General features: G+C 58.9%; 1 protein-coding gene across 8 annotated transcripts; it reads left to right on the top strand.

The window, feature by feature from the left end:
• Window positions 1-925: 925 nt before the first annotated feature.
• TP53I11 (tumor protein p53 inducible protein 11) lies at window positions 926-25,935 on the top strand. 8 transcript variants are annotated; one of them, XM_067037057.1, is made up of 9 exons: window positions 926-1,057; window positions 3,826-3,873; window positions 19,701-19,768; window positions 20,556-20,715; window positions 21,345-21,403; window positions 21,615-21,663; window positions 22,025-22,121; window positions 23,135-23,236; window positions 23,677-25,935. In XM_067037057.1, the coding sequence occupies exons 4-9, from the start codon at window positions 20,587-20,589 to the stop codon at window positions 23,808-23,810; spliced, it is 570 nt and encodes a 189-aa protein (XP_066893158.1). In that variant the 5' UTR covers window positions 926-1,057; window positions 3,826-3,873; window positions 19,701-19,768; window positions 20,556-20,586; the 3' UTR covers window positions 23,811-25,935. The 8 variants fall into 8 exon arrangements, with proteins under 8 accessions (XP_066893158.1, XP_066893157.1, XP_066893160.1 ...); XM_067037056.1 differs by lacking the exon at window positions 926-1,057 and having other exon boundaries at window positions 3,785-3,873; XM_067037059.1 differs by lacking the exons at window positions 926-1,057; window positions 3,826-3,873 and adding an exon at window positions 3,805-3,825.
• The last annotated feature ends 351 nt before the right edge of the window (window positions 25,936-26,286 follow it).

Genomic DNA, 26,286 nt, shown 5'->3' with positions numbered 1-26,286 from the left:
TCTGCCAAGGTCCTCCTGCAACCCCTTCCTTCAGCCCCGCACCCACAGAGGGGCTCCCAGAATGGCCCCGGGCAAGCAGTGGGCAAAGGGAGCTCTGTCCTGGGAGCTAGAGTGCAGGGGCACACTTTACTGAGCACCTACTGTATGCTGGTCCTTAATTATTTCTCATCCACTTGTCAAAATAATCCTGTAAAAGGGAGATTAGAAAACAGGAGATGTAGAGACTAGGGTTTGAAGCCAGGCTCTGTCCCTTATCAGCTGGTGACTTGGGAGCGTTATTTATCTACACAGTGGAGATGATAACATGGATAGAGTCCACGAAGTTGCCCAGCATATAGTAAGTGCTCAATAAGCACTAACTAGCATCATGAGACTAAGGCTGCCACTGTCCCTCTTTGCTAATGGGAAAACAGAGGCACAGGGATGCTACAATTTTTTTTTTTTTTTTTTTTTTTTTTTTTTGCGGTACGCGGGCCTCCCACTGTCGCGGCCTCTCCCGTCGCGGAGCTCAGGCTCCGGACGCACAGGCTCAGCGGCCATGGCCCACGGGCCCAGCCGCTCCGCGGCACGTGGGATCTTCCCGGACCGGGGCACGAACCCGCGTCCCCCGCATCGGCAGGTGGACTCTCAACCACTGCGCCACCAGGGAAGCCCGGGATGGTACAAATTTGCTCAGGGTCACACCGCTGGGAGTTGGCAGTGCCAGAGGCAGGGCTGTAGACTTCTGAAGCCAGCGTCTGAAGACTGTCACCAAGCATTCAATCCATCTCAGGGTTGCACCCTCCACCTCAAATTCACCCAGTTCTAGGAGAGGCCGGCTGTGTAGCCAGCCTGAGGGGGGCTGTGTGAAGATGTCAGCAACAGAGCCGCCATCCCGGGGGTGTGGCTTAATGGGGGCAGACAGATGACATAGCAGTGTGTCAGGAGACAGCCTTGAAGCCTTCCTGGTACATGAGTGATGCAGGCGGCGGTGTGCTGGCAAGGACCTCTCAAAAGTGAGACTGCCTGGGGGATGGAAGGAGAGCATTCCTGGCAGAAGGCCCAGCCCGGGCCAAAGGTCAGGAGGGCTGAAGCACTGGAGTGTTTGGGGGTACGGCGAGGTCGGTTCTCGGGGGTCTGGGCGTGGTGAGGAGAGTGGGGCAGGGCCTGGTGTGCTGGTCCCCACCCACCCGCTGCTCAAGGAAAACCAGCCTCCCAGCTGCAGTGCTGCTTGTGCCGGACCCCTCCCACCGGCCCGTGATGGGGAGATCCACCCCATCCCCAGCATCCCCGCACTTGAACCCTAAATGGGGTAACAGAGGCAACGACTGATCCACAGTGGTTATAAAGACCCCTTGTGGGGTACCAGGGGAAAACAGTGGGTTTTGGAGCTGACAGCTTTGTGGGCTGGAATTCTTGGTGCACGAAGCCAGCCCTCTCGGGCCCTCAGGTCCCCGTCTATAAAATGGGCCACGTCGCAGAGGTCTGATCTGCAAGCAAGGGTCTTGCACCCACAGGTTGCTCAGCGTGTTGTTTTTTCTCTCTCTACCCCAGCTCCGAGTGAGGGTGGGGAAGGACGGACGGGCGGCGGTGAGTGGGGTTGGGGAAGCCCTGGCTCAGCCTCCGGGGGCCAGGGGGACTGGGGGGATCCGCCTCCGTGGGCCCCCTCCTCCGGAGCGGAGGGCTGCTCCCAGCCACGCAGGGGTTAAGCTGCCTCCCAGCCGCAGGCGCGGGCGTGGGAGGAGAAGAGCACCCGGTGAGGACTCCGCTGCCGGTACTCCTTCCACCCGCGCCCCGCCCGGAGCCCTGGCGCCCCGGAGCGTAGCCTCCCCGTCGGCAGAGCCCCCCCCCCCCCCCCCCCCGCCTCGCTCTCCAAGTACAAGCGGCGGCCGCGGGCGCCCTGAGCCTCTGGCACGCCCAGCCCTCGGCTCCTCCTCGGAGCAATTACATAATGATGTCTCCCGTGCGGTGCGCCTTTGTTTCTGCGATCCGCCTAGGCAGCGCCCCGCGAGTACTAATGAAACGATCACTCAACACGCCAGTGCGGGCTTTATTTGTGTTGATTTGGGTAGGGACACCTCCGAAAGAATAATAAACACGGCCCACCGCCTCCCGTGGAAAACAGGGCAGCGGGCTCCCCACCTCTCCCACCCCTGTCCCAGCCCCTCTTGTCAGAGTCCCTTCCGCTCCTCACCTTGGTCGGCACTCCGGGCTCAAGAAGGAAGAAAGAAAGAAAAAAAAAAATCCAGAACGAAAAACTGGGGTTTCAGGCCCATCTCTTCCACTTCCCTGGTAGGTGATATCTGGCAAAGAGAGACTCGTTACTCTTACCTGCAAAATGGGCCGAATAATACCAAAGTGTCCGTTTAAATGAGAGAATCTAGGAATTTAGTTTCCTTTGCAGACTCTAAAGCAGTGGTTCTCAAACTCTAGCTCTGACTCAGAATCACCGGGAGGGCTGGTTGAAATGCAGATTGCTGCCCCAGGCAACTCTATCCCTTCAGAGTTTCTGATTCTGTGTTGTCTGAGGTGGGACCAGGTATTTGCATTTCTAACACGTTTCCCGCAAACCTGCTTTGAGAACCACTGCTCAGAAGCCGTTTATAAATTACCTTTATAAATGTAAAGTGGATGCCCTTGCCCCAAACTTGCATGGCTCCACTGGGGACAGGGCAGGCCAAGGAGGATCAGCCATCCCTGCCCAGGTCAGCAGCACAGCCAGAGCTGCCTGGGGCACTGGGCCTGGGGTTCCAATCCTGAGCTCACTGATCTCTGGGTTGTGGCCTTGAGCAAGTTATGTAACTCAGTGGGCCTCAGTTTCCTCATCTGTAAAACGGAGCTGATAATGGTACCAACATCATGCGGTTTGTTAAGGTTAATACATGCAAGGCGCCTAGACCAGGGCCTGGCACATGGTAAGGGCTCAGAAAGCTATCTGTTGAGAAGATGCCAGTGCTCTCTAGGGTGTGGTACCCAAGTGGCCTAGCATCCCCTTGGGCAGGAGGCAGGTGAGATGCTGCCCACGGCCCTAGCTGGCTATCCAGGCTCCAAGGTCCTGACCTCACAGCCCAGAGTGGCTGCTCTATGCTATCACTGTAAAGGGGTTTGGGGGGGTCTCCCAAACTGAAGATCCACTATCTGCTGTTCCCCCACCCCATAGCAATTCTTTTTGGTCAGGCAGGGCTCAGCACTTTCAGAGAGTCTGCACCCAGCCTGAGGCTCTTATCTGACTTGCAGGAGTGTGAGCTGTGCCCACAAGGGAGAGTCCACACTCTGTTCTGAGTTTTGGAAGCTGCCTCTCTCATACCAGCGCAGAGCAACAGGTGTCCAGGGCCACCAGACAGTGACTCCACCGCCCCAAGCCAGCTGGTGGAGGCCGGCTTTCCCAGAGGCAGTCACATGCACCTCCCTGCACCACCACTCACCGCCATTGTCGCCTGTTCATTCATTCACTGAGTCAGTGAACATTAACTGAGCACTTACTGTGAGCCAGGCTCTGAGCTCAGGACTTACAGGCTGTGCCTCACTTAATCCTCCAAGTCCCCTGTGCCCCAGCATGATTTTTCTCTTTCCATTTGACAGATGGAGAAACTGAGACTCAGAGAGGCTGAGTAACTCGACTAAGGCCACAGACCTAATAAGCAGAATTAGGGCCTTGACCCTAGATCCCGGAGGGTCTAACTCTCAAGTTCTGCTCTCACCTGCCCCCTTGAGCTCTCCCCGGTCGAAGCAGAAAAGGGCTGGCTGAGGTCCTCTGGTCCCAGAGCTGAGCCGTCACTTCCTTCCTTTAGAAGGGCTGAGCCTCGCTGCTTCCACCCTCATCCTGATGGGTTGTCTCTCCCCCAGGTGAGGAGCTGCTTGACATTCTGCGGTCCTGGAGAAGCAACAGCGGTGGTGAGGAGGATTCAGAGGCGGGAGGGCGGGGTGGAGGGAAGGAGGCCGGGACAGTGTCCCCGGCGTGGAGGCAGGGGCCAGGCAGTGTGGGGGAGGCCTGTTTCAGGGTCCCTGAGCTCCCAGCTGCTTCTCCCCGTCCCCAAAGCTGTGCTCAGCCTGGGCCCACTGGAATCGGAGTGGAAAGGCCCGGAGGTCTTCTCACCGGACAGGCTCACGGGGAAGGAAGACACTCTAGAGGAAGTGAGGGGAACCAGCAAAGGGAAGTGGCAGGAGTTATGAAAGCCCAGCTCCTCTGCTTCACGCTGTGTGCTGGGCCAGAATGGTGCTCCTTGTGGCAGTTTCCACCACCTCCTGGCTTGACAGATTTCACCCCAGAGCTACTTTCCCAGCTTACCAAGCACTGGCACCTCCGAGGCCCTCTCCCTCCCTCCTTCTTCTGGGCTTCTTACGAATAATATCAGCAACAGTAGTCTACTATGTGCCTTCTCTTTGCTAGCAGCTTAACATGCACCCTCTCTCTTAAACTCCCAGTAACCTCTAGCAGATAGTCTCTACTATTATGCCCATTTTACAGACCAGGAAACTGAGGCTTAGAGAAATGAAACCACTGGCCCATCCCTAGGATTTGAACCCAAGTCTGTCAGCTCCCAAACCCCTGGGCTCAACCACCACAGGCCTCTGACAACACCTTTTTCCTCTACACTCACCGCCATCCCCAGGGAGGGGTCCCTGGTAAGACCTATCCCCTGTCCCTAGCCCCAAAGACTAGGCCAAACCCTCAGTGCCCCCAGCCTCTCTCCTCATCTCTTGGGTGCCAACACTAGTCCCACTGCTGGCATCTTGGAAATCTAATTGCCTCTGCATTCTTCCCCAGGGAGTCACAACGCACAGGTGATTTCTAGCCACAGACACTGGCATTCCCTGTGCCCACTGCACCTTCCAACACCCACCTGCACTGGCACACACACAGCCACACGGCCACAAAGGAGGTGCTGCCGCCCCTGCTGGCTGGAACCTGGGCAGATGGAGGCCCAGCTGCTCCCAGGCTCCTGTGGGAGGCTGGGGGGGAGTGACCCTCCCCCCAGCCACGGCTCTGGGCTCCACCTCCACCCCACCCCCACCCTCCTGGGGCTTTGAGGGAAACATTTCACAATAATGAGAATCACAATACTAAGGATAGTGATAGGAATCAGCATTTCCAGTCTGCAAACCCTTTGCATCTCCTCACCTCACGTGACTCTCACAAGCTCGTTTTTTTTTTTTCAGGAGCAGCAGAGGGTACCACAGCTGGTTAGGAGCAGAGCCAGGGTCCTAACCCCCTTCTCTCGCCCTCTCAGTCAATGTTCCCCGCCCTGCGCCGTAACTAATGATGACACCTCATGGCTACCACGTGTCAAGCACCTATTCTTGCCTAGATTTGGGGAGCACTTTACAAATGTCGGTTTTTATCCTCTTTACATTTATGTCCATTGTAAAGATGAGGTAACTCAGAAATGTTAAAGGCAGAATGGCAGTCTAGAAAATCATACTGGAAGGAAGAGAACAGAGCTTTTAGTGGGCTCTTTAGGGAAAGTGGACACCAGGGGTAATGGACAATGTCTCTTCCTTCCCCTCCGGTCCCCCAAGCACTTTGGCTGTTACTGTGAGTTGCTTGCATTGCTGCGCTTGACTCTTTGTGTGTGCATCCGTCTCCCAGGAGCTGTGAGCCTCTTCCAGGACAGGGACTGGGGCCCCAACAGCCAGCGCCTTGCCTGGCACACAGGAAGGGCCCAGTCAACATTGCCTCCTTCGTGAAGGATGATGGGTCGGCCCGTGCTCACACCCTCCCATCTGATGGGCTTGGGAGACACGAACACAGGATCAAGTCACCCAGCGCTCAAGGTGTATCCACATCAAACACCACCTAAGGCATGAACCCCTCCTCTAGCACCCTCGTCAACTCTTCCTTGGCTTCTGCTTGCATGCTGCTAGTGACAGGGCGCTCACTACTACGAAAGCAGCCCCTTCTGTGTTGGAGATCTCGGCGCGATTGTTCTAAAGTCCCTCCACCTACTGATAAAAGTCAGGCTCTCGGGTATATCCAGTAGTCACACCTAGGGGAGCACTAGTTGTGTCTCCTAGTCAGGGGAGCAATCGGGGGTAACACTGCACACAAGTGAGGCTGGTGCCTGCCCTTCAGCAACCCAGAGCCCAGAATGCTGGGAAGGCCGGAGTAACAAATGAATTCATCATCCCTGCTTGAGCCCGTTCTGTTAAGGCAGTGCGTTGGGACTATAAATTGTCACAAAGACTACTATCAAGCCCTGAGACTCCAGTCAGGTGGATTTGGGGTCCGTGCTTCACCCAACAAAGCTAGGAACAGTCCTGATCTGTAGTCAGAGTCATTCACTCATTCATTCGTTCACTCATTCATTCATTCTTGGCCGTCACTGGCTGGGGGCAGGGATGGTGGCACCTGTAGGCCACAGCACTGCCTCGGGGTCAGAGTCGTCACCTTGGTAATCAGACAGCTAAGCGTCACTGCGTGCTTTTACTATGAGCCGGGCGCTTCCTGTTTACTTCTGTGTCAAGGGCATAGCCTCTCCTGCCCAGTCACGGCTCCGGGGAAAACAATGGGACTCTGCTTGGCACGCCAGCCCTGAGCACCTGGTACAGTCAGCGCCCGATAGGCGTGAGCTGCTGCCATTTAAATCTCCACAACAACCATCGGTGTTCCTACTATTGGTTGCCCCCATTTTGTACACCCAGAAAACCAGACACCTAGAGGTTAAGTTACTTGCCCGTGGCCACACAGTTTCCAAAAAGCCGGAGCCAGGATTTGGACCTGGGCAGCCTGCTTCCAGAGCCTGCCCGATCAACTCTGAAGGTACAGGTAGAAGCCTGGGGAACCGCTCACCTTTCTCTGCCCCCTTTGCTTATCTTGTGAAATAGAGCTTGTCATCAACCTCGCCTTCTTCTCTCCTCTACCCTCCTCCCATTGTGACCATCAGCCAAGAGAAAGAGAGGCAGGTGTTCTTTTCTAGGAAGGAGGTTGGTGGGAGTTAGGATGGGGAAACACATTACTGGTCACAAAGGATTGAAATGAGCTCAGAATCTTGGGGGGGGGGGTGAATTGCTGCAGGAATCTAGTTGTTTTAGGCTGAAAGGCTCCCAGAGAGCCTACAGGACCCCCAAACTCCATTCTTAACCCCTTGCCCTCCACAGGATGTGCGGACACAAGAGGTCTCGCCACGGTGCCTCCTCCCTCCGCCACATGCCAACGAGCCCCAGCTAAGATCTTTGTCCCTTGACAGTGCAATTTATAGCTACGTAGCTGAGCCTGGATTTTAGGCTGGAGGATGAAGGTGTGCGTGTGTGCGCGTGTGCGTGTGTGTGTGTGCTGGGGTGTGTGTGTGTGTTGATGGTGTCGTGTTACTTGACAAAGTCACACCAAGCAAGGGAGGGCTAGAAACGGTGAGCCTAGGCTGGAAGCCAGAAGACTAAGTGAAAGCAAACATTAATGACCACCGTCTGTAAAATGGGATCAATCATTCCGGCCTCATAGGTAGTTGTGAGAATCACGAGTTAATACTTGTAATTCCTTCAGCACACGGTGCCTGGCACGGAGCTGGCGCTCAGCAGATGGGGATCATTGCTGTGTAACTGTGTTATTACACACTTGGGTATCTACCAGCCAAAGAATTCCTTTCCGTTTTAGACACTGGCCTAGGCCCCAGGCGATATACCCCAGGGATATTTAAGACAAGGTGGCTTGCCAACGTATGAGGGTGTTGATAGTCTCACGAAAGGGGCGCAGTCTTGAGAATTTGCCACGAAAGTCTCCCTGGGAGGCGCGGGCCCTCTGTTCGGATTCCCAGCCGCCTTCCCCCGGGGCGTGAGCGCGCCCCCCGCAGGCGATCTCCGGGAAAGCCTCGGCTGGGGAGCCCGGGGGCCCAGTCCCCCCAACCCTCCTCTCCCGCCCGCCCCGGCGGCCACCCTCGGGGGCTAGGCAGCGCGGCGCGTGGGAGGGGACGGCGCGCCATTGGCTTGTGCACGGAACCGAGAGGAGGGACCAGCTCGGGCCGCCAGACTCGGGCAAAGCCCCGCCGCGCTGGGCGCCGCGCGCAATCCAGCCGGCCCTGCCCTGCCCGGCGCGGGCGGCGCGATGTGAGTCGACCGAGAGCCCGAGAGTCCCCCTGGCACGCCAGCTCCGCGCAGCGCCGGCGCCAGCAGGCGCTCGGAACGTAAGTTCTGCTCCCCGCCGCCGCTTCGGAGCCCAGCACTTTCCCTTCCCGCCGCCAACTGGCCGGTGCCTGCGCCGCGCCGCGCAGCCCATTGGGGCTCCTGTGGCCGCAGGGACGGCCGAGGACAGAGAGGACCCCGTGCGCGCGAGCCGGGAGCCCCGGCACCTCTTGGCGCCCCGGCACCTCTTGGCGCCGGAGGCTTCTGCCGGGACTCCAGGGATTCCCCCCTCCGCGGTTCTCCCGGGCGCCGTCCCGCAGCCCCTTCAGGTCCTCTCCTTCGCGCTCTCCGCTTGCTCCCTTTCCTCGGACTCGGTTTCCCTCTCTCCCCCGGCTTCCTCCCTCCGCCGTCTCCTCCCTCCAGGAAGGTTTATTCCTTCCTCCGCCTCCGCCTCCTGGGCTCGCGCTCTCCGCTTCGGAGCGAGGGAGAAACCGAGCGGAAAGCATTTTCTCCCTCCCTGGGGTCTGACTCGGTCCCCGCGCTCGGTTTTCTGTCCCCTCCCCCTTCCATCCCTGTCCCCGGCCTCCCTCCATTGTTCCCGGGTCGGGGTGTGTGCGGCACAAACTTGCGAGTCCCCTTCCTCGCCCCCTGCTGGGTCGAGGCTGGAGGTGGCGGGGTTCCCGCTGCCCACAAGTCTGGCGCGACCTTCTGGTTCGGGGGGCCGTGGGGGCGGGAGTGCTGGGCCCGAGCGCCGCAGGCGTCCGACAGCCAGCAGCTCCCGCCTGGAGCCCCCAGCCCTCTAGGAAAGTGGGTGGGTATCTGGAGCTGGGAGATAAAGGACACATTGGAGGGGGGAGGAGCAAGACCGGGAGACCCCAGTCTCCAGGGGTGGGGGGAGCAGAAGCGGAAGCCGAGCCTAAGCCCCAGGTGTTGGGAGGAGGTTAGGGGAAGGACAGGTGGAGACCGACGCCGCCCACCCTCTCCCGAGTCGCGCGCTCGGCGGACGGGGGCAGCGTGGTGCCTTTGTCCTGGCGCCGAATAGCCCGGGACTGCCTGCCTCGGGCGGTGTACTCGTACCCACTCCGGGGGTCCGGAGGGGAACCGGCAGGAAGCCTCGCCCACCCCCGACGCCCCTATCACGGCAGGGCACTAGCTCGGCGTCCCCTCGCTCCGCCCTCCCCCGCCCCTACCCCGTCCCGGGCTCCCGCCGCCTCCTCCAGGCCCCGCGGGGAGCGGATTTCTACGCGGGAGCGAAGGCGGCGGGGGCGGGAGCCGGGTGGAGGGTGGAGGCCGAGAACCCCGAGGCGTCTCTGTAGCCCGGAGCCCAGCGTCGACGGCCAAGGCCGCCTCGCCGCCCCGCCGCCCCGCACTTCCTGCTTGATTTCCTTCAGACAAACTTTTCCCGGTGGGGCTGCCCTGCGGGGAGAAGGCACCGGGGCTGCAGGGATGCCCACCCCAACTGAGAGGCCTCTTGGACCTCCAGTCTTGGTGGCCTGTGGAGAGGGAGCTGATGCCCTCGCTTCCTCCAGCCCGCAGTGCCAGGGACACAGGGATGGGGGTGGGGGGAGGGATGGGGGTGGGGTGGGGAGGGAGGTGAGAGGGTTGTCGGAGAGCCAGGGAGAGGCAGAGTCCGTTCTTTAGCCGGGCCTCACACTTAGCCCAGGGGGAGCAAAGATTTTTCTTGTTGGGTTGTTAGTAAATAAGACTCCAGGCCTCTGTTATCCCATCTGTAAAAGGGGCCCTCTGCCCCCCAAGGTGCCCTCCCGGCCCCATTGTCTTGGGAACCAGCCGACCTGACTCCTCCTTTTCTGCCCACATGCTGTCAGCTTAATCGGTCCTAAATTTGGAGTGGAGGGCTGAGGCCCAAAGCCCTCCACCCACGTTTGGCTGTCAGTACCTCCTGGATCCACAGCTCAGGCCTGCCATCCGCACCCCAAGTTCTCCAACCCCACACTCAACTGCCTCCCCTCCCCCAAGATCTTATGGTAGCCCCCCCCCCTCTGTGTCTGCTGGAGGAAGGGCCTTCCAGTCCAGGGGTTGGGGGTGGGAGGAACGGTGGAATTGACAGTGACCTGTGATATTCACACAGCTCTGAACTGTTCTTTACTTTCTTTCATTTACTGAACAAAATGTTTGTGAGGGCTAGGCCAAAAATGATTTAATGAACAAAGTGCCAGATACAGTTCTAGGCCCTGAGAGACAGCTGTGAACAAAATTAAAAGATTCTTGCCCTTCTGGAGCTGACACGAGAGTGTCAGTTACTTTATTAGTTATTTGCTCCAGGGGCAAATAACTAAGTAAGTAAGCAAATTATATAGTATATTAGGAGGTGAGGGGGGGAAGTTGAGTGTTGGGGGGTGTTGAGGCCAGGGGTGAGGTCACCATTTTAAATAGGGTGGTCAGGGCTTCCCTGGTGGTGCAGTGGTTGAGAATCCGCCTGCCGATGCAGGAGACAAGGGTTCGTGCCCTGGTCCGGGAAGATCCCACATGCCACGGAGCAACTAAGCCCGTGAGCCATGGCCGCTAGGCCTGCGCATCCAGAGCCTGTGCTCCGCAACGGGAGAGGCCACAACAGTGAGAGGCCCGCATACCGCAAAAAAAAAAAAAAAAAAAAAAAAGTAAAATAGGGTGGTCAGGGAGGTCTCCCTGAGGAGGTGACTTACGAGCTAAAGTTTTGAGGGAGTGAGCTGTGGGGATAGCTTCAGGGACTAAAGATCTGGCAGAGAACAGCCTGTGCAAAGGCCCTGAGGCTGGAATGTGCCCGCTGTATTTGAGGAACTGTGAGGAGCCAGTGTAGCTAGGGTAGAGTGAGCAGGAGGGGAAGAGATAGGAGACAAGGCTGGCTGAGAGGGGATAAGCCTCCCCATTTCGCAGATGCGGGAAGTGATGCTCAGAGATAGCATAAGTAACCCCAGGGCAAGCTGCCCAGGAGTGGTAACTGCAGGGTGTGGAGATAGCGGTGATAACACGCTGCATCTCAACCATTTATTCACAACAATGGTTGCGCCCCTCCCAAGGCCAGGCCTGGCCAAGTGCTGGGGATATGGAGGGGAGCCACCCAGGCTTAGTACCCCAAGGGGCTCCATATTCTGCGGCCTGTTGCCAGCCCCCTTCTCAGGTTCCCCTTGCCCACCTGTTGTCAGTACACTCAGGGCAGCATCTTCCTCCTGAGCCAGAGTGACCCTAGTTCTCTCTCTTCCCAATTCCTTCCTGTGGCCACTCCCTTGTAAGCACCCCACTCTGTGTCCACATGTGGCTTCTACAGGGGGACCTGTTCTGAAGTTGGTATGGTCAAGGGAGAAACTGAAGCAAAGAAGTTGAATTTCCTAGTCTGAAGATAAGAGCAACATTATTTTTGAGTGTTCACTATGAACAGGAACTGTTTTAGGAGTTTTTTGTGCATCTTCTCATCAGTGGGAGGTGGGTGTCATTATTAAACCCATTTAACAGATGAGGAAACTGAGGCCCAGGGAGGTAGTATCACTGGCCCAAGGCCATGCAGCTAGTAAGTGGTAGAGCCAGGATATCAGCACAGGCCTTTTGAGTCATGCCAGAGCCCCTCAAACCCTGGGGGAGATGGTTGGTTCTGGACTGTGGTTCTGGCCCATCAGGGTACTGGGAAAAGTACAGGGATCCTTCTGCTTGCCTCCCCCAACCCACCCAAAGGGCAAATAACTACTTGCTTATGGAAAAGTTGGCTCAAAATAGTGGGGCATCTCTTCACGGAAACTCCCTTCCCTCCCTTCTCTCCTCCCCTCCAAGTTTCTGAGCATCTACAGGGGTGGGGGAGGTGGAAGGAATGGGAGGGGAGAGGGATATGGCCACTGCCTTTTCACAAGAGCTCTGGCCCCATGGGATCTGGAAGCCAGGCTGTCCCAATGACCATGGCCCCGTGGGCTCTGGAAGCGCCAGCTGCCTTTGAGGGCCCTGATGTGGTCACTGGGCTGAGGGGGGAGGCCGGCCCACTCCTGGGTTGGAAAGGACAGGACTTCTCCATGTGTTCTGCCCTTTGTGAGTGACAGCAGGGACAGAGAAGCCCCTCTCAGTGACTTCTGTGTGGCAGTGGATGGCCATCCGAGGCCTGGACGCCCCCTTGCCCACACAGCGGTTTCAGAGGGTGAGGCCCCCAGGGATGTCCTCTCCTTCTTGCCCCTTGTCCTTCCCTGGCCTCTCACCCTCTCCAACACAGCAGGGAATGTTTATTTTTTCTGTCCCTGAGGGCTTGGAGATATTTGTGACCAAAATGTGGGCTTTCCTCTGTCCTTCTGGAAATTAGGTAGCTCCGAAAGAAAGAGAACTGGTAGAGAAATAGCAAAATGTGTGTTTCCAGAGCCAGTGAGAGAGGTGGTAGGACTTGGAGGCGGGGCAGCTTGTGCTGGGGCCTTTGCTGGAGCTGGAGTGCTGCTGGTGAGTGACGAGCTTTGGAAGCCAGATCAGGAATATCACAGCCAGGAGGGGCCCTGGAGACCACGCTTGCATTTTTCAGACGAGGAAGCTGAGTCCCAGAGCCCGGCCCTGGCTTACCTGCGATGGCGGAATCTGTTGGTGACCTCACCTGTCCTGTCTCCCAGCCCAGTGACTCAGGGCTCAGCCTTCCAGCTCCAGTCAAACCCTCCACTGCCAGCGCCCGTGTTTCTGGAGTTCTTGGAAATGGGGTGTGGAATCCCTTTCTTGACTACAGAGCTTTGTCATGGGGCCTGGTTTGTACCCCAGCGGGATTCACATCGTGTTCTTTCTTCTCCCCTGCCAGTTCTACTCTGTCATCCTTGCCCTTGACACAGAGCCCTGAGCCTGGTACAGAGAGAGACGGGTGATGCAGCCCTGCCTTCCACTGGCTCACGGGCTACTTCAGAGACAAGGCTGCCTAAGGCGGGCTGGCCTTTAGAATCTTTGTACTCTGCTCTCGAGGGACACACTGCAAGGAAGCCCTGCCACGTGGCAGCCTCGCCTCCGCTTCTTCCCTTAGCCCGTGCACCCTGAGGAAACGCCCACCGGCAAAACCTGCACCCCAGAGGCCACTGTGATAATGTTGGTGATGCAGCTGTGCATGCAGGGTTTGGTCCAACCCTGCCGACAACCTAGTAAGTCAGGCACCTAGTAAGTCACCCCGTTTACAGTGAAGGAATGGAGGCTCCAGGCAGTTAATCTGCGCAAAGACACAGGACTAATGATGCAGAGCCCAGAGATCTGGATCCTGGAGATTTGAGATTTGCTCTGCCTGCGGGCCCCGGTGGAGGGTTCTGGGCTGGGTTTATGTTCTTTAGACCCCATCTCGCCCAAGGGGCTGATGGGCTGCCCCGGAAAGTGAGCGCAGGAAGGACGATGCGGGCTCTGGACCCTCCAGCCCCCGTGGTCCCCTTGCCGGGGCTCCCCCTGCCTCCCCTTTCCTCTGCCCAGGGCCGGGAGGCTCCGTCTCTCTCTCTGCCCTCACTCCGGCGCTGCCCGTCCCAGACCCCGTTTCCAGCTATTTTGCACCAGCGCGATAAACGAACAATGGGTCTCCTTGTAGCCCTTCCCAGGTCCCGCTGGAGTCACAGGGCCTCCATCCAAAGGAGGCTGGACCCCAGGGAGGGGTTCAGATGCTGGCAACCTGCCAGCGACTTTCACGGGGAGATGTGATGGGGAAGATGGCTTAGAGCTTAGTTCTCTTTGGATGTCATGTTCACCACACCACAGCCCCACCACACGCACGTGTACGTGTGCGCTCATGCACGTCCGTGCACGGACACCAGCTCCTCTCTGAATATCCGGTTAGGCACAGTTAGCTTAGTTTGAATTTCAGCTCTGCCGCTGACCCCCAAGAGACACGTACGTAAGTCACTTGGGCCTTAGTTTTCTCATCTGTAAAATGGGAGTCATAGTACAACTGTTCTCATAAGGCTATGAGGGTTACATGGAATTCCTGGTCTAGAAGTACTTGTCCCCTGCCTCCTTTCCTTGGGAGGATGTTTTTGGGGCATTTCTGCTTACCAGATGGGGAGGGACAGGTATGCTGCCGCTCTAGCAGAGGGTCTTGTTTGCAAAGGAAGTGGTTCTTGGCTCTGACACTCAACAGCAATGACTCGCCCCCTGAATCACCGGCGGCTCGGCGGCTGGTGGGTGCTCCGGGCCCCAGGCCCCTTCCTCTCCCCCAGCCCCTCCTAAGCCAGCCCTCATGGTGGCACATTCTCCACGAAGGGGACAGCTCTGCAGTCCATCTGTTTCTATGGAAACCAGGCTTTCTGGGAAGGCTACAGGGGCGTTGGGAGAGGTCCTCCAGGACTGACGTGAGAAGGATGTCTCAGCCCCATCGGATCTGCTGCCAGGGCAGCTCCTGGACAGCCACCTCTTTAATATTGTTAATTGCTGTCCTTTGGGGAGTGCATACCAGGGACCAGGCCCCTCCACCCCTCCACTGCCTTTTCTCAGTCTGTCTGATTGCAAGCCTGTGAGCTAAGAAGTTGTTGGGTGGTTTCACAAATGAGGAAATGGAGGCTCAGAGAGGTTAAGTAACTTTCCTGAGGTCACAGAACAATTAAGAGAGAGAGTTGGGGGTTTGAGTCCAAGTTTGCCTCATCATTAAGTATATGCCCGCCCCCGCCCCTCCCCTGACACTTGTAACACTCCTCCCGTCCCCCCATGAGCCCTTCCCTTCCTGGTCCAATCTCGAGGCTCTGCTTGGCCCCTGTGCCACCATGGCCTTTTTTGTCTGGCCGCCGCTAGGCGCTCTTTGGGGATGTTCTTTTCTGGCCTCAGATGAGGGAGGAGGAAGGGGCTACACGGGGTCGGATCTTGGCTAGCAGGGGGCCTTGAGACCCTTCCCCCAACTTTACTTTCTCCCAAATTTTTGTTGAGCTCCTCCCATGCCTGGAGCTGTCCAGTCCAGGTGAACAAAACCATCAGTAACCGCTGCCCTGTGGCACTCACCTAGAGATGGCTGCAGCTCTCTGAGGTGGTAGTGGGGTCTCACCCAACCTCCAGTCATTTCCTGGGCACCCCGTATGCCAGGGAAAACCCCACCTACTCTCCTGGAGTCTTCAGCACCCCCTGACCTGCTAGTGCATGGTCACCTGGCTAGAGGAGGTACCATATTGGAACCCAGCTCTGCCTGACCACAAAGCTCCTTCCCTGCTCTCCTGTGTCACCAGCTCACCTGTGGCCTGGGGCAGAGCTCTCCCGTCCTGGGCCTCAGCTCTCTGGCCTGTCCAGCGTGTGTGTGGAGCAGAGCCTCCCCTTGGGCCCTGCCAGGTCTAACTGAGTGTGATCCTGAGTGTTGTGGGTAGAGTTAGGGAGACCTGCTTGCCTTGGCCTGACCATCCCTCATTCGCCTGTGCTGCCAAAGTGCCTCTGTGTCCCAGCAGGGCCAGCGGGGAGGTGCTCAGGTGGGCACAATACCAGCCCTGCCTTCAGATCACTGGGTCTCGGGGAGGCCAGCTGGCCCTGAAATGATGATGAGGAGGGGCTGGAAGTGGCCCTGGCCGCCACTGAGGGTCCAGAGACTGGGGGGGGGGGCACTGTGCCCCGGGAAGGCTTCCTGGAGGAGGGGGCGTGCAAAGACCCTGAGGAACGGGGGGCATCAGGATGGAGGGAGTGGAAGGCAGTGGTTCAGAAGGGAGAACAACTGTTCAGAGGACAGCGACTTCCCAGTTTATTGGGAATTGAGGTCGGAGAGGCTGGCCGGGGGCAGAATGCAGAGGATCGTGAACGCTGGGTCTGGGGGCTGCAAGCCACGTTTTCCCTTCTCCTTGCCTGGCGGGGCCTCCCAAGTGAGCACCTAGGAGCAAGGGCAGCCCTCCTCCCAGCCCTTCCCCTACCCTTGGGCAGCCTGGCACCAGCCTGGCACCTGGGGAGCCCCGGGGGCCCTTCAGGAAGCATTGGGGCCTGGGAAAGGAACCATGACGGCTGTGGCAGGCAGGCCTTTTTCACTGTGCACGGCTGAATGACGGGAGGGAAGGAGAAGGAGCGGGGCCCTGCCTGCCTCCAGGTAGGGCTCTTTGCCACAAGGTATCTCCTGTTGTCTCTCTCCTCCAGCCCTTCTGCAGAGTGGGCCTCTCATCAGCCCCATTGCACAGGGGCAGAAACTGAGGCTGGGAGGGCTGCGGTGTCCTACAGAACCAGGATTTGAACCCAGGTCTGGCTGCCCCAAAGCCAGTGTTCAGCTGGGGTACAAGGAGGGAGTGGGGGAGCTGTCCTCTGTCCTCTCTTAGGTTAAAATGGGGCCAGTCCTATGTGGAGTGACCTTGAAAGGGAGGAAAGTTCACGGGCAGATCAGAGGGGGGGTGTGGTGTGTCCTGGCGGTGGGGTGCTTAGGGGCTGCCGTGCACACACGTGCGTGTGTGTGTGTATGTGAGCATGTGAGCGTGTGAGTGTGGCAGCTGCCTGCCTGCCCTCTCCACGTGGGGTCCAGTCCTGCGGATGAAGGCGCAATAGATCTCAGGGCTCAGAGCACTTAACTCTGTAGGGCCAGGTGCTGGGGACCCTGTTCCCTGGAGATGACGTTTAAGATCCCACTTTCCCTGGGAGGCTGTAGGGCCCTTTGTTGGTGGTGAGCTTGCTGCTGGGCCCTGAGCTCTGGGCTCTGTGTACGGCCGCAGTGGGTCCCACCAGCCCAGGTACCTGACGGCTGTGCCTGAGTGATACCGGATGTCAAATGGAGCCCAGGACCCTGTAGCCCCCCTTCTGTACCAGCCCTGGGCCTGTGGTGCCGAGGGGAGCACTGTGTCTGTGTTGGTGGGGAGGCACCATCGGGCAGAGGAAGGCAGCCGACTCTCTGAGCAGGGGTCGCTGACCCAGCCCAGGCCTGGTGTGCTGTGCCCCGAGTGTCAGCCTTACGCCATGAGGTTGAGGTCTGGGGGCTTTGCCCAAGGGGTGGAGAAGTTAGGAAATGCTAGTTAGGCCCCTCTCCTGATCCTCCCTGGCCTCCACCCCAGAGCCCCTGCTACATGGGGGACGTGGGGAGGAGGGGGCGTCTGTGTCTAAGTGCCCATCTCAACCAAGCACTTGGTACGGGCCAGGCGCTACCCTACGCTCTTCACGGAGGTCGCGTCTTGTATTCTCACAGCATCCCTGTGAGGGAAGACGCTTTGCTTCCCCAACTATGGATGGGGTGACTGAGGCACAGAGAGTATAAGTGACTTGCCCACAGGCACACAGCTAAGAAGTGGTAGCCCTGGGATTTGAACTCAGAGAGTATGGCTTCTGCAGCTAAGCTCTTCTGGCTTTATGTTTTTTTTTTTTTTTTTTTGTGGTACGCGGGCCTCTCACTGCTGTGGCCGCCTCTCCCGTTGCGGAGCACAGGCTCCCGACGCGCAGGCTCGGCGGCCATGGCTCACGGACCCAGCCGCTCCGCGGCATGTGGGATCTTCCCAGACCGGGGCACGAACCCGCGTCCTCTGCATCGGCAGGCGGACTCTCAACCACTGCGCCACCAGGGAAGCCCCAGCTCTTCTGGCTTTAGCAGTTAGCTGGCACTTTATAAAATACTTTCTGTCCATTACTTTGCATCTGCTTTGACCAGGCCTAGGGAAGATGTAAGGATTGTTGTTTCCATTTCACAGAGGAGAAGACGGGCTCAGAGAAGCACCTTGCTCTGATTCGCGCCTGACAGATCAGCATCCCTGTCCCCACTCAGGCTGTAAGCGACTTAAGGGCAGGGACCCAGTCCCACCACCCCCTACATGGCTCACAGCACATCCTCACTAAATGCAGTCCTTTCATTTAAATGTGCAGCTTCTCCTTTTGCCCCTGGATCTCTAGGAGGTGGGAATTACAGCTCCATTTCACAGATGGGGAAAACTGAGGTTCAGAACAGTGTGACTTGTCCACTAAACATAGACAGTAAGGGGCACAGCAGGACTGAGTCAGGCAGCCTGGCCAGCCTGGGTGAGAAGGGTTAAAACACTATGGAGACCTATATGAAGGGCTAAAGTCAAGTCTGAGCATACCTGGTGCTGGCGAGGGTGGGGAGGAATGGGAACGCCCATATGCATTGTCGGGAAACGGAAATGGTTCACTGCTCTGGAAAGCATTCTGGCACTTTCTTCTAGAGATAAACGTAGATTTACCATATAACTCAGTATAATTCCACGCCCGGGTATTTACCTTCGAGAAATGAAAACTCATGGTCACACCAAAACCTGCACATGGATGTTTACAGCAGCTCTATTCATAATCGTCAAACTCTGAAACAACTCAGATGTCCTTCAGTGAGTGACAGGGTAAACGAACTGGCACGTTGACGCCAGGTGCTGGTTCATTGATTCCCACTCTCCTGCCGAGAGGAAGGGAGCATCCGTAGACACAGCAGCCTGGATGAGTCTCAAAGGCGTGATGCTGAAGGAAAGAAGCCGGTATCCACGGTTGTATACTACGTGATTCCATTTATATAACACATTTGAAAAAACAGAAACAAAACTATAGTGACAGACGACAGGTCGGCGGTTGCCTGGGGTTAGGGGTGAGGGGAGGGTCTGACTGGTGATGCAGCTGCCCTGGGTCCTGATTTGGAGGCGGCGGTTACCTGGATCTGTACATGTGCTAAGATTCATATAACTACAGACCCCAAAGAAGGTTCACTTCACTGTATGCAAATTAAAAAATAGAAGGCCAGAGAGGAGGCCGGAAGAGGAAGGGTGGCAACCAGCCTGCCTGGTGCTTCCTTCATGGAGAGATGGGTGAGGGGCCAATGGCTTGCTGGGTCCCTGGGGGCAGCCCCCCGCGGGTCCACCTGGCAAGTGGGAGGGACGCCAGGCTGATTATAGCTTCTACCTGGATTCACCAGAAGGTGGTAGCAAGCGGCTGAGGTGGTGTGACAGTGCCTGCTTAACCAGGAGCCTGGTTAAACCCTGGCTGCCCCGGGGGGCTGCCCCGCTGACCAGCATCAGCCATTCATTGAGCTGCCTTCCTGGTCACCACCAGCCGCAGCCTCCCATTCCCCGGGATGTATATACGTGGGAGAGGAAAGCATAGCTGCCCCTGTTTTACAGGTGAGGAACTAGGCCAGGGGGCTTAGGAGGGCAGTGGGGCCTGGACATTACTCACTAAAGACCTCCAGTAATGACCTTGGCCATTTATTTCCAAATTCGAGCTGGTATGCTCCCTGCCCAGTTCATCCAGTGTAAAGCCATGTTATCCAAACACCCCGCCGTTTGATTCTTTGTTCTGATGTTTATTTGCTGGGTGCTTTATTTTGTTCTAAGACACTGGGTCTTAGTGTCTTAGAGGCTGGAAAACTGGAGGTGACCTGGGGACATTTCTGTGCCCTGCCTCCGGCTGGGGCTGAGAGGGTGAGACTTGCCGGGGGCCACACAAAGACCTGAGTCTGATGCCTGGTTGGGGGTGTCCAGCAAGCCCACCTCAGGTCCCTGGTTGAGGGACAGGCAACTTCTGAGCCTTGTCTGTTATCGGGGGTGGTTTTCCTGCCTTGCTGGAGAGTAGCCGTGGGTGCGAAAGAGGTGCAGGCATATGGGAGGCACCCAGCACTGGTGCGGCACGTGATAGGGTGGGGGTACTACCATTTTTCAACCCGGTCTTCTATCGAACCTCATTGAACTTGGTTTTCTCATCTGTAGAATGGGTGTAAATAGGACCCATCTTGCAGGGCGGCTGTGATCACAGGAGCCCCCTCAGGGCCAGCTTCTGGAAGCCTTTACCTCACTGTGGTTTACACCGTTGTCTCCTCCACATAGATTTTGTGCTGACTGAAGGTGAGGACGGCCACTCAACTCACGTCAGTGTCTCCACTGCCCGGCACACAGTAGGTGCTCTAGAGCTGGTCTGAGGTGGAGCTGGGGGGAGGCCGGAGGTTGGGGGCCATCAAGGATCGTGGGCAGACCTGGGGGGCGGGTGAGGGGAGAGCAGGGAGGGACAAGGCCCAGACTGCTGCCACAGAGCCCTGCCAACTCTCCTGGCCATCCCTCCTCTGGCTCAGCTGGGTCCTGGGGTCAACCCCTCCCCTTGTTTTCAGTGCTGGTAGGTTAGAGGGAGGTTGTCTGGGCGGGTGGGTGGGAGGGCTTGCTGGGCAGAGGGATAGTCTGGGCAAAAGTTCAATGGCGGCCTGGACTCCAGAACTCCCAGGAGCCCTACTCAGGCTTGGGCAGACCCTTCCCTCTTCTGGCAAGGCTGACCCAGACCCCAGTTTACCCCCTGCCCCCAGGAGTCTTTGGGTCCAGTCTCTCTCCAGGCCTGAATGCCTTGTCCTGGGCCTGTACCTCCTCCAGGGCCGTCTGTAGGGCTCCCCCTGGCCTGGTCATCTGGGTTGTGCCACATGCACTTAGGCCAGACGGGCTGGCGGAGCTGGAAGGCCTTAGGACCATTTGCCCTAACGCGTTTTACAGATGCGGAAGCTGAGGCCGGGAGGGGGCAGTGACACGGTCGGGTGGTTAGGGAGTATTGAACCTGGGCGCTCAGATTCCTCCTCCAGTGTCCGCCTGCTGCGCCAGGCTGATGGGGAGGCCTCCCCGGGCCCTGGGCTGGGGTCTGGCTGCCCTCTGAGATCCGGAAGCCGGGCAGGACCCGTGGCTGAGGCTGGTGTCTCCCTGCAGCCCTCCTACAGAGGCCGGGCTCCAGGAGAAGATGGCAGCCAAGCAGCCCCCACCTCTCATGAAGAAGCACAGCCAGACGGACCTTGTGAGTCGCCTGAAGACCCGCAAGATCCTCGGCGTGGGCGGGGAGGACGACGATGGGGAGGTCCACCGCTCCAAGGTGGGTAGAGCTCGGAGGGGGGCCTTGAACCGGCCACATGGGGGTCTGCCTCTGAGCACCTGTGTGGGGAGGCAGATCTGGCCCACTGTTCGGGGGGAAGAATAGCTGAGACCCATTAGAGCTGCAGGGAGCCCCCAGATTTAGCTCATATTTTCTAGAAATCGAACGGATATGTCAGAGGAATAGTAGCAGTCATGAAAGTGGGTCGTTAGAATTAGTCGAGTGCTTATTATTTGCTTGCTGTGGCGCCAGCTACTTTATAAGCATTATTTACCTTCGGAGATATAGGGTCAGTTATTAACCCATTTTAGAGATGAGGAAACTGAGGCTCAGAGAGGTTAAGGACTTCCCCAGGGCCACAGCAGTAAGTGGCAGAGCCAGCCTTCAAGCCCACCTCGGGCAGACCTCTGCGCTTTCATCCTCAGCCACTGCATGTTCAGCTTCCCATAAGCCCCAGTGTCAAGAGGAAGAAGAGAGGGTGTGCCTCAGTGTGACCCTCGCAGCCTGGGTGGCCCTTTGGCTAAGCGGAGCCACCTGGGCATCCAGGGGCCTCTGGGAGGCGGGGTGAGTAGACCCGGCAGGCAGAGCTGCCTTCAGCCTGGTTGCCTCTGACCCCTCTGTGTCCGCAGATCAGCCAGGTGTTGGGCAATGAGATGAAGTTTGCTGTTCGGGAGCCTTTGGGGCTCAGGTGAGCGTTACGAGTTTGGCGGGGGGCAGGGCTATGGGGAGGGGCTCATCAGCCTTGCTCCTGTGCAGTCTTGTCTTCGGTTCCATCCCGTCAAATGCCCTCCCCGAGACCAGCCAACCCCGGGCACCTTGGCTGGAGAGGGAAGGGTCCTGTGGGGCCTGGGGTGGCAGCAAGGGGTCTGGCTCTGACCCTCCTCTCCACGCCACCCCAGGGTCTGGCAGTTTGTTTCTGCTGTGCTCTTCTCCGGCATTGCCGTCATGGTGAGTCCCTGCCCCACCCCTGGGACGCGGCCCCCTCCCCTGCCCTGGGACCCCTGCTGCCTTTCTCCGCACGGCCATCACATTGAAGCCCCATCTGTCCAGCCTCTCTGGCTGCCTCCATAACCTGTTCTCCTGACACTTATCCCCACCTGTGCCCTGCCCTGGAGCACCCACCCTAGCTCCCGTGGTCCTTGGTCCCAACTCCTTGTCCCTGGAACCTCAGATCTTCTGTCCCGGTATGGAGGGGTCGGGGGCAGTCAGCGTCCTGACCCTGGACTGCTCCTGGGGAAAGGAAGGAGACGTCCAGGGGAAGTTTCCACAGTGAGCCCCTCACCCTGAGCCTCCCTCCCGCTGTCCGCAGGCCCTCACCTTTCCTGACCAGCTCTACGATGCGGTCTTTGATGGAGCGCAGGTGACCAGCAAGACCCCCATCCGCCTCTATGGCGGCGCCCTCCTCAGTGAGTATTGCCGGGGCGGGCTCTGGGGGGGTGATGGGCAGCCGAGGGGCCAATAGGGGCTGAGGGAGCGTGGGCGGCCTTCTTTGTGCGGGGGCTCCCCTTCTCAGGACCCACGCTTCAGCCGACAAGTCTGCCTCTGCTGGGTGTGTGCTGCCATCTTGTGGCCACTGGTAGAATGTCCCCAGGGGATTGGGACTGTCTTGGGCCTCATCTGGGACACAGCACTTATCGAGTGCCTGCGGCGTGTAGTGCACCGCCTGGGCATTGGGGTAGAGAAATGAAAGAAGCCCAGGCTCCGCCCTCCAGGGCCTCACAGCCTAGAGGAGGAGGCAAAATCAACACAGTGTCTGCAAAACCCTCGCCCCCGGACCGCCCATTCGAACCACTTCTGTTTCCTCTGCAACCCGAGTCACACGCAGCAGTGCCTGTTAGGAAGCTAAACGACAGAATTTAAAACCCAGCGCTGGTGGTGTCCCTCCTCTTCTCCAAAACATTCTATGGCTCCCTATTACCCGCAGCCTGAAGCACCGGCTCCCTCTGGTCTCTGATATCCAGGGTCATCTGTGGGGTAGATCCAGCCTGCCTTCCAAACCTCCCTCCCCAACATCCCACGGCGGGCCCCGGACTCCGGCCGCACCTCCTGAGGCCCAGTCCCCCGTTTCAGAAGACCTCCACGACTTTGCAGCGCAGTTTCCGCAGCCTTGTGCCATTGCACTTGTACTTGACCTTCGAGGGCCAGCGCCAGTAGCTGTGCGGCGGGGTTGGGGGACAGGGACTGGGACAGCTTCAGGCCCTTCACCCATATGCAACGGGAGAGCTAGCGCTATGGTGTTATGGGTCAGGTTGGATGACGGATGAGTGTTAGTTTGAGCTGTGGGGGTGGGGGCAGGGGATGTCCGGGATCCTGGCTACTTTGTCCAAGGGAGGAGGACCAGGCCTCCTGCCCGTCCCCCGAGGGGGCGGGTGGATCAGGCTACAACGCCCCCCACTCCCCTCTGTGTCCCCCACCCCAGGCATCTCCCTGATCATGTGGAACGCTCTCTACACGGCTGAGAAGGTCATCATCCGGTGGACGCTGCTGACCGAAGCCTGCTACTTCTCCGTCCAGTTCTTGGGTGAGTCCTGAGGTGGGCCGTGGTGAGGAAGCCGACGGGGTACAGGGTGCGGACAGCTTGGCCCCTGGCCTCCCAACTCTTGCCACTTGTTTTCTGGAACCTGTGTGAGGGGCAGGGGCTCGTGCGGCTGGGCCGGCCTGTTCACCCGCACACCTGTGCTCACGCAGCTGACGCGTGCCTGCGTCCTCCTGCGTACACACCCGCGCACCCACAGTCCACTGCTCACTTGTGGCCCCAGCACAGGTGTGATGGCGCACACCCAGCTCTGCCCACACGACCGCCCCCCATGCCTGCTGCGGTTGGGCAGCTGATGGGATGCCCCGGCTCAGGGCGGGGGTCAGCCAGGCAGCCACCCTGGGGCCCGTGGCGTCCCGTGCTGGGGGTAAGGGATATGCCCGCTTCTGACCTGTGTCCCCCCCCCCCCGGCCTCTCTCCTACAGTGGTCACTGCCACGCTGGCCGAGACGGGCCTCGTGTCCCTAGGGATCCTGCTGTTCCTGGCCAGCCGCCTCCTTTTTGTCGCCATCAGCGTTTACTACTATTACCAAGTCGGCCGAAAACCCAAGAAAGTGTAGCCGCCCGCGGGCCAGGGGCCCCCCTGGGGCAGGGAGGCCCGGGAACCTCGGTTTCCCTTTGGTTCCGGAAGGCAGGAAGGACCCCGCCCCAGGCAGGCAGGAGCGGCCGCCTTCCTCTCCTCCTGGGCGCTCCCCGAACGCCGTGATCTCCTGGGCCCTCAGGTTTGGGGAGGGATGGAACCCCTGCACCCCATCCTTCCCCCCACACGGTGACGCCTCCTGTTCCTGGGTCTCTCGGCCTCTGGATCCCCTGGACAGATGCTCAAGGAAGAGCCTGAGTCACAGGCATCCGGCCAAGGCCAGGCTCCTGCCCCCCTGTCACAAGACCCTTCTTTCTTGAGAGGCCGTGGACTGCCTCCTTGTCCTCCCCACGGGCCCCCAGCCAGTCTAATGCCCAAGCAGTTGAACTTGGCTTCTGCCCATTCCTAGAAAACCTTAGAATTGGACCCCGGGCCCCTTCCCTTCCATGCGGGCGCTCTCCACATGTAGGGGACCCTCTGCCCGCTAAACACACAGTGTAGCTGCGGGCTGGCAGGCAGGGGTCTGCCTTTGACCCCGGGCACCTCCCTTTCCACCTTCTGTGAGGTGGGCTGCGGGTAGCAGGGTCCTGTCCTCAGCCCCGGCCACCACGGCCTCTCTTCGGGCCTCGCTCTTGGCTGCTCTGCCTCCACCCAGCTCCTGAAGGCCCCCAGCTGTCCCCTCTCCCAACTGGCCTGGGTCCAGAGGCTGCCAAGGGCCTCAGCCACAGGCCGGCCCTGACAGGTGGACACCCGGGTAACCCCAGGTGGAGGCCACATGTAAGTGACGGGGTTTGTGGATGAGGAAGAGAGAAGCATGTCTTCATCACTTGGCGTGTCCTCCAGGGTCCGATGTCAGCCCCCTTATCCCGCCTCCCCCCCCCCCCAGGGTGCTGCCCTCTGGCCCTCTGGCCCTCTGGCCTGGGGTGTCTCTGAGGCCTGGCTGGGTAGGACTGGGTGCCCTTCAAACTCAGCAGGGGCAAAAAAATAGAAATATTTCAGCAAGCCACCTCCTCTCATGCCCAGCCCCCATCAAATGCCCTGGAGGAGGCCAACAGCTGGCTCCCTCAGAGATGAAGATCCCTGCAGGCCCAGCAGCCTGTGTGCCCCCCGTGAGTCCTTTACCCGACGCCCTCTTCCCTCCGGCACCCCAGGAATGGCAGCCCCCGTGTCCTGGGGACAGATGTGGAAAGAAGCAGCCCTGGCCCCAGACTTGCTTCCCATCTTGGAAGGGAGTGTTGAGGGGGCGAGATGGCTGGTCCTTAGGTGCAGCCCAGCTCTGGCTGCTGCGCCCTGGGCCCGGGCCCTACCCGCGCTGGGCCTCGCCGCCCTCCCCCGTGCCCAGCTGTCCCTGCAGCCACACGTCCAGGGACACGGTCTGTTCCCAGAGGGGCATGGCGCCGCCACTGTTAACACAGCCGAGGAGAGAGGCGCAGGGGTTTGGGCGCCCAAGGCTGTGCTGCTGGTAACCGCGGCCGAGCGGAAGGGAGGCCAGACGCTAAGGAGGGACCGTCCTCTCCCGGCCTCCGTCTCTCGAGGCTGAAGTTCGTGCCTCTTCGCAGAATCCTGCCCCCAACTGCCGAGCCCCAGGCAGGCCCAGAGCCACGGCAGCCTTTGGGAAGTGGTACTGGCCGGTGGGCAGTGCCCCAAGCCAAGGCCATGTCCTCTGAGCTGACCCATGCTTTTTGAGGCCTGGCTAGCACGCCGCCAAGCGGCGGATGGTCTGTCCTAATGACCGCTGGGCTTGGCGGATGGATTTCCCCCCGGGAGGCTAGCAGGGCGGGGGGAAGTCTGGGCGCTGGAGCCGGGCTCTGTGCTGGGTGTCCACGGGGGCTGAGCCAGCCAAACCGAGGGAGGGTGGCAGGACCTGGTCCCCGGGGGTGGTCACGCGAGCCTGCCGGGACGATGCTGCCCTGGCTCTGTCCCTCCTAAAGGTCTGGGAGAAGCCAGAACGCCCCTTCCCCAGCTCACTGGCCAGCCTCCTGCCTCGGCCCAGCTTCCCCACCCCACCCCCAAAGCAAGACCCCCTTTCCTCACGGTCACTATTTATTCTTCGTTCCTTTCTCTTTTTGTAAGAAACAGCCACAAAAACCAGTGCAAAACCATCAGTGTGGGCGTCCTGCTTTTATATTACAAAAACTCTTGATATAGAATATAAAAAAGGGAGGCTCACAGGAAATGAACTTGATAAGTTAGCTCTGCTACCTACCGCAAGGAACACTTCGAGCTTTCAAAATAGACTTTCGACATAGGACCCACCGGGGAGGGGAAGAGGAGGCTTCTAGGGACATGAGGGTGCTGGGCCTCAGCCGCTTTGGGGGATCCTGTCTGGGCCCCTTAGGCATAGAGAGGAGAGAGGGGACAAGGGAGGCTGGGGAGGGGCCCCAGGGCCCAGCCACTAGGCAGGGAAGGTGGCCTTCGGTGCTGGGCGGGGTATGTGACCAAGTGCAAGGTCTCCC

Source organism: Kogia breviceps, chromosome 7, assembly GCF_026419965.1.
Source record: "Kogia breviceps isolate mKogBre1 chromosome 7, mKogBre1 haplotype 1, whole genome shotgun sequence".
Classification (NCBI taxonomy): Eukaryota; Metazoa; Chordata; class Mammalia; order Artiodactyla; family Physeteridae; genus Kogia; species Kogia breviceps.
Note: the sequence above shows the minus strand (reverse complement) of the source record. Positions and strands in the feature narration are given on the sequence as shown.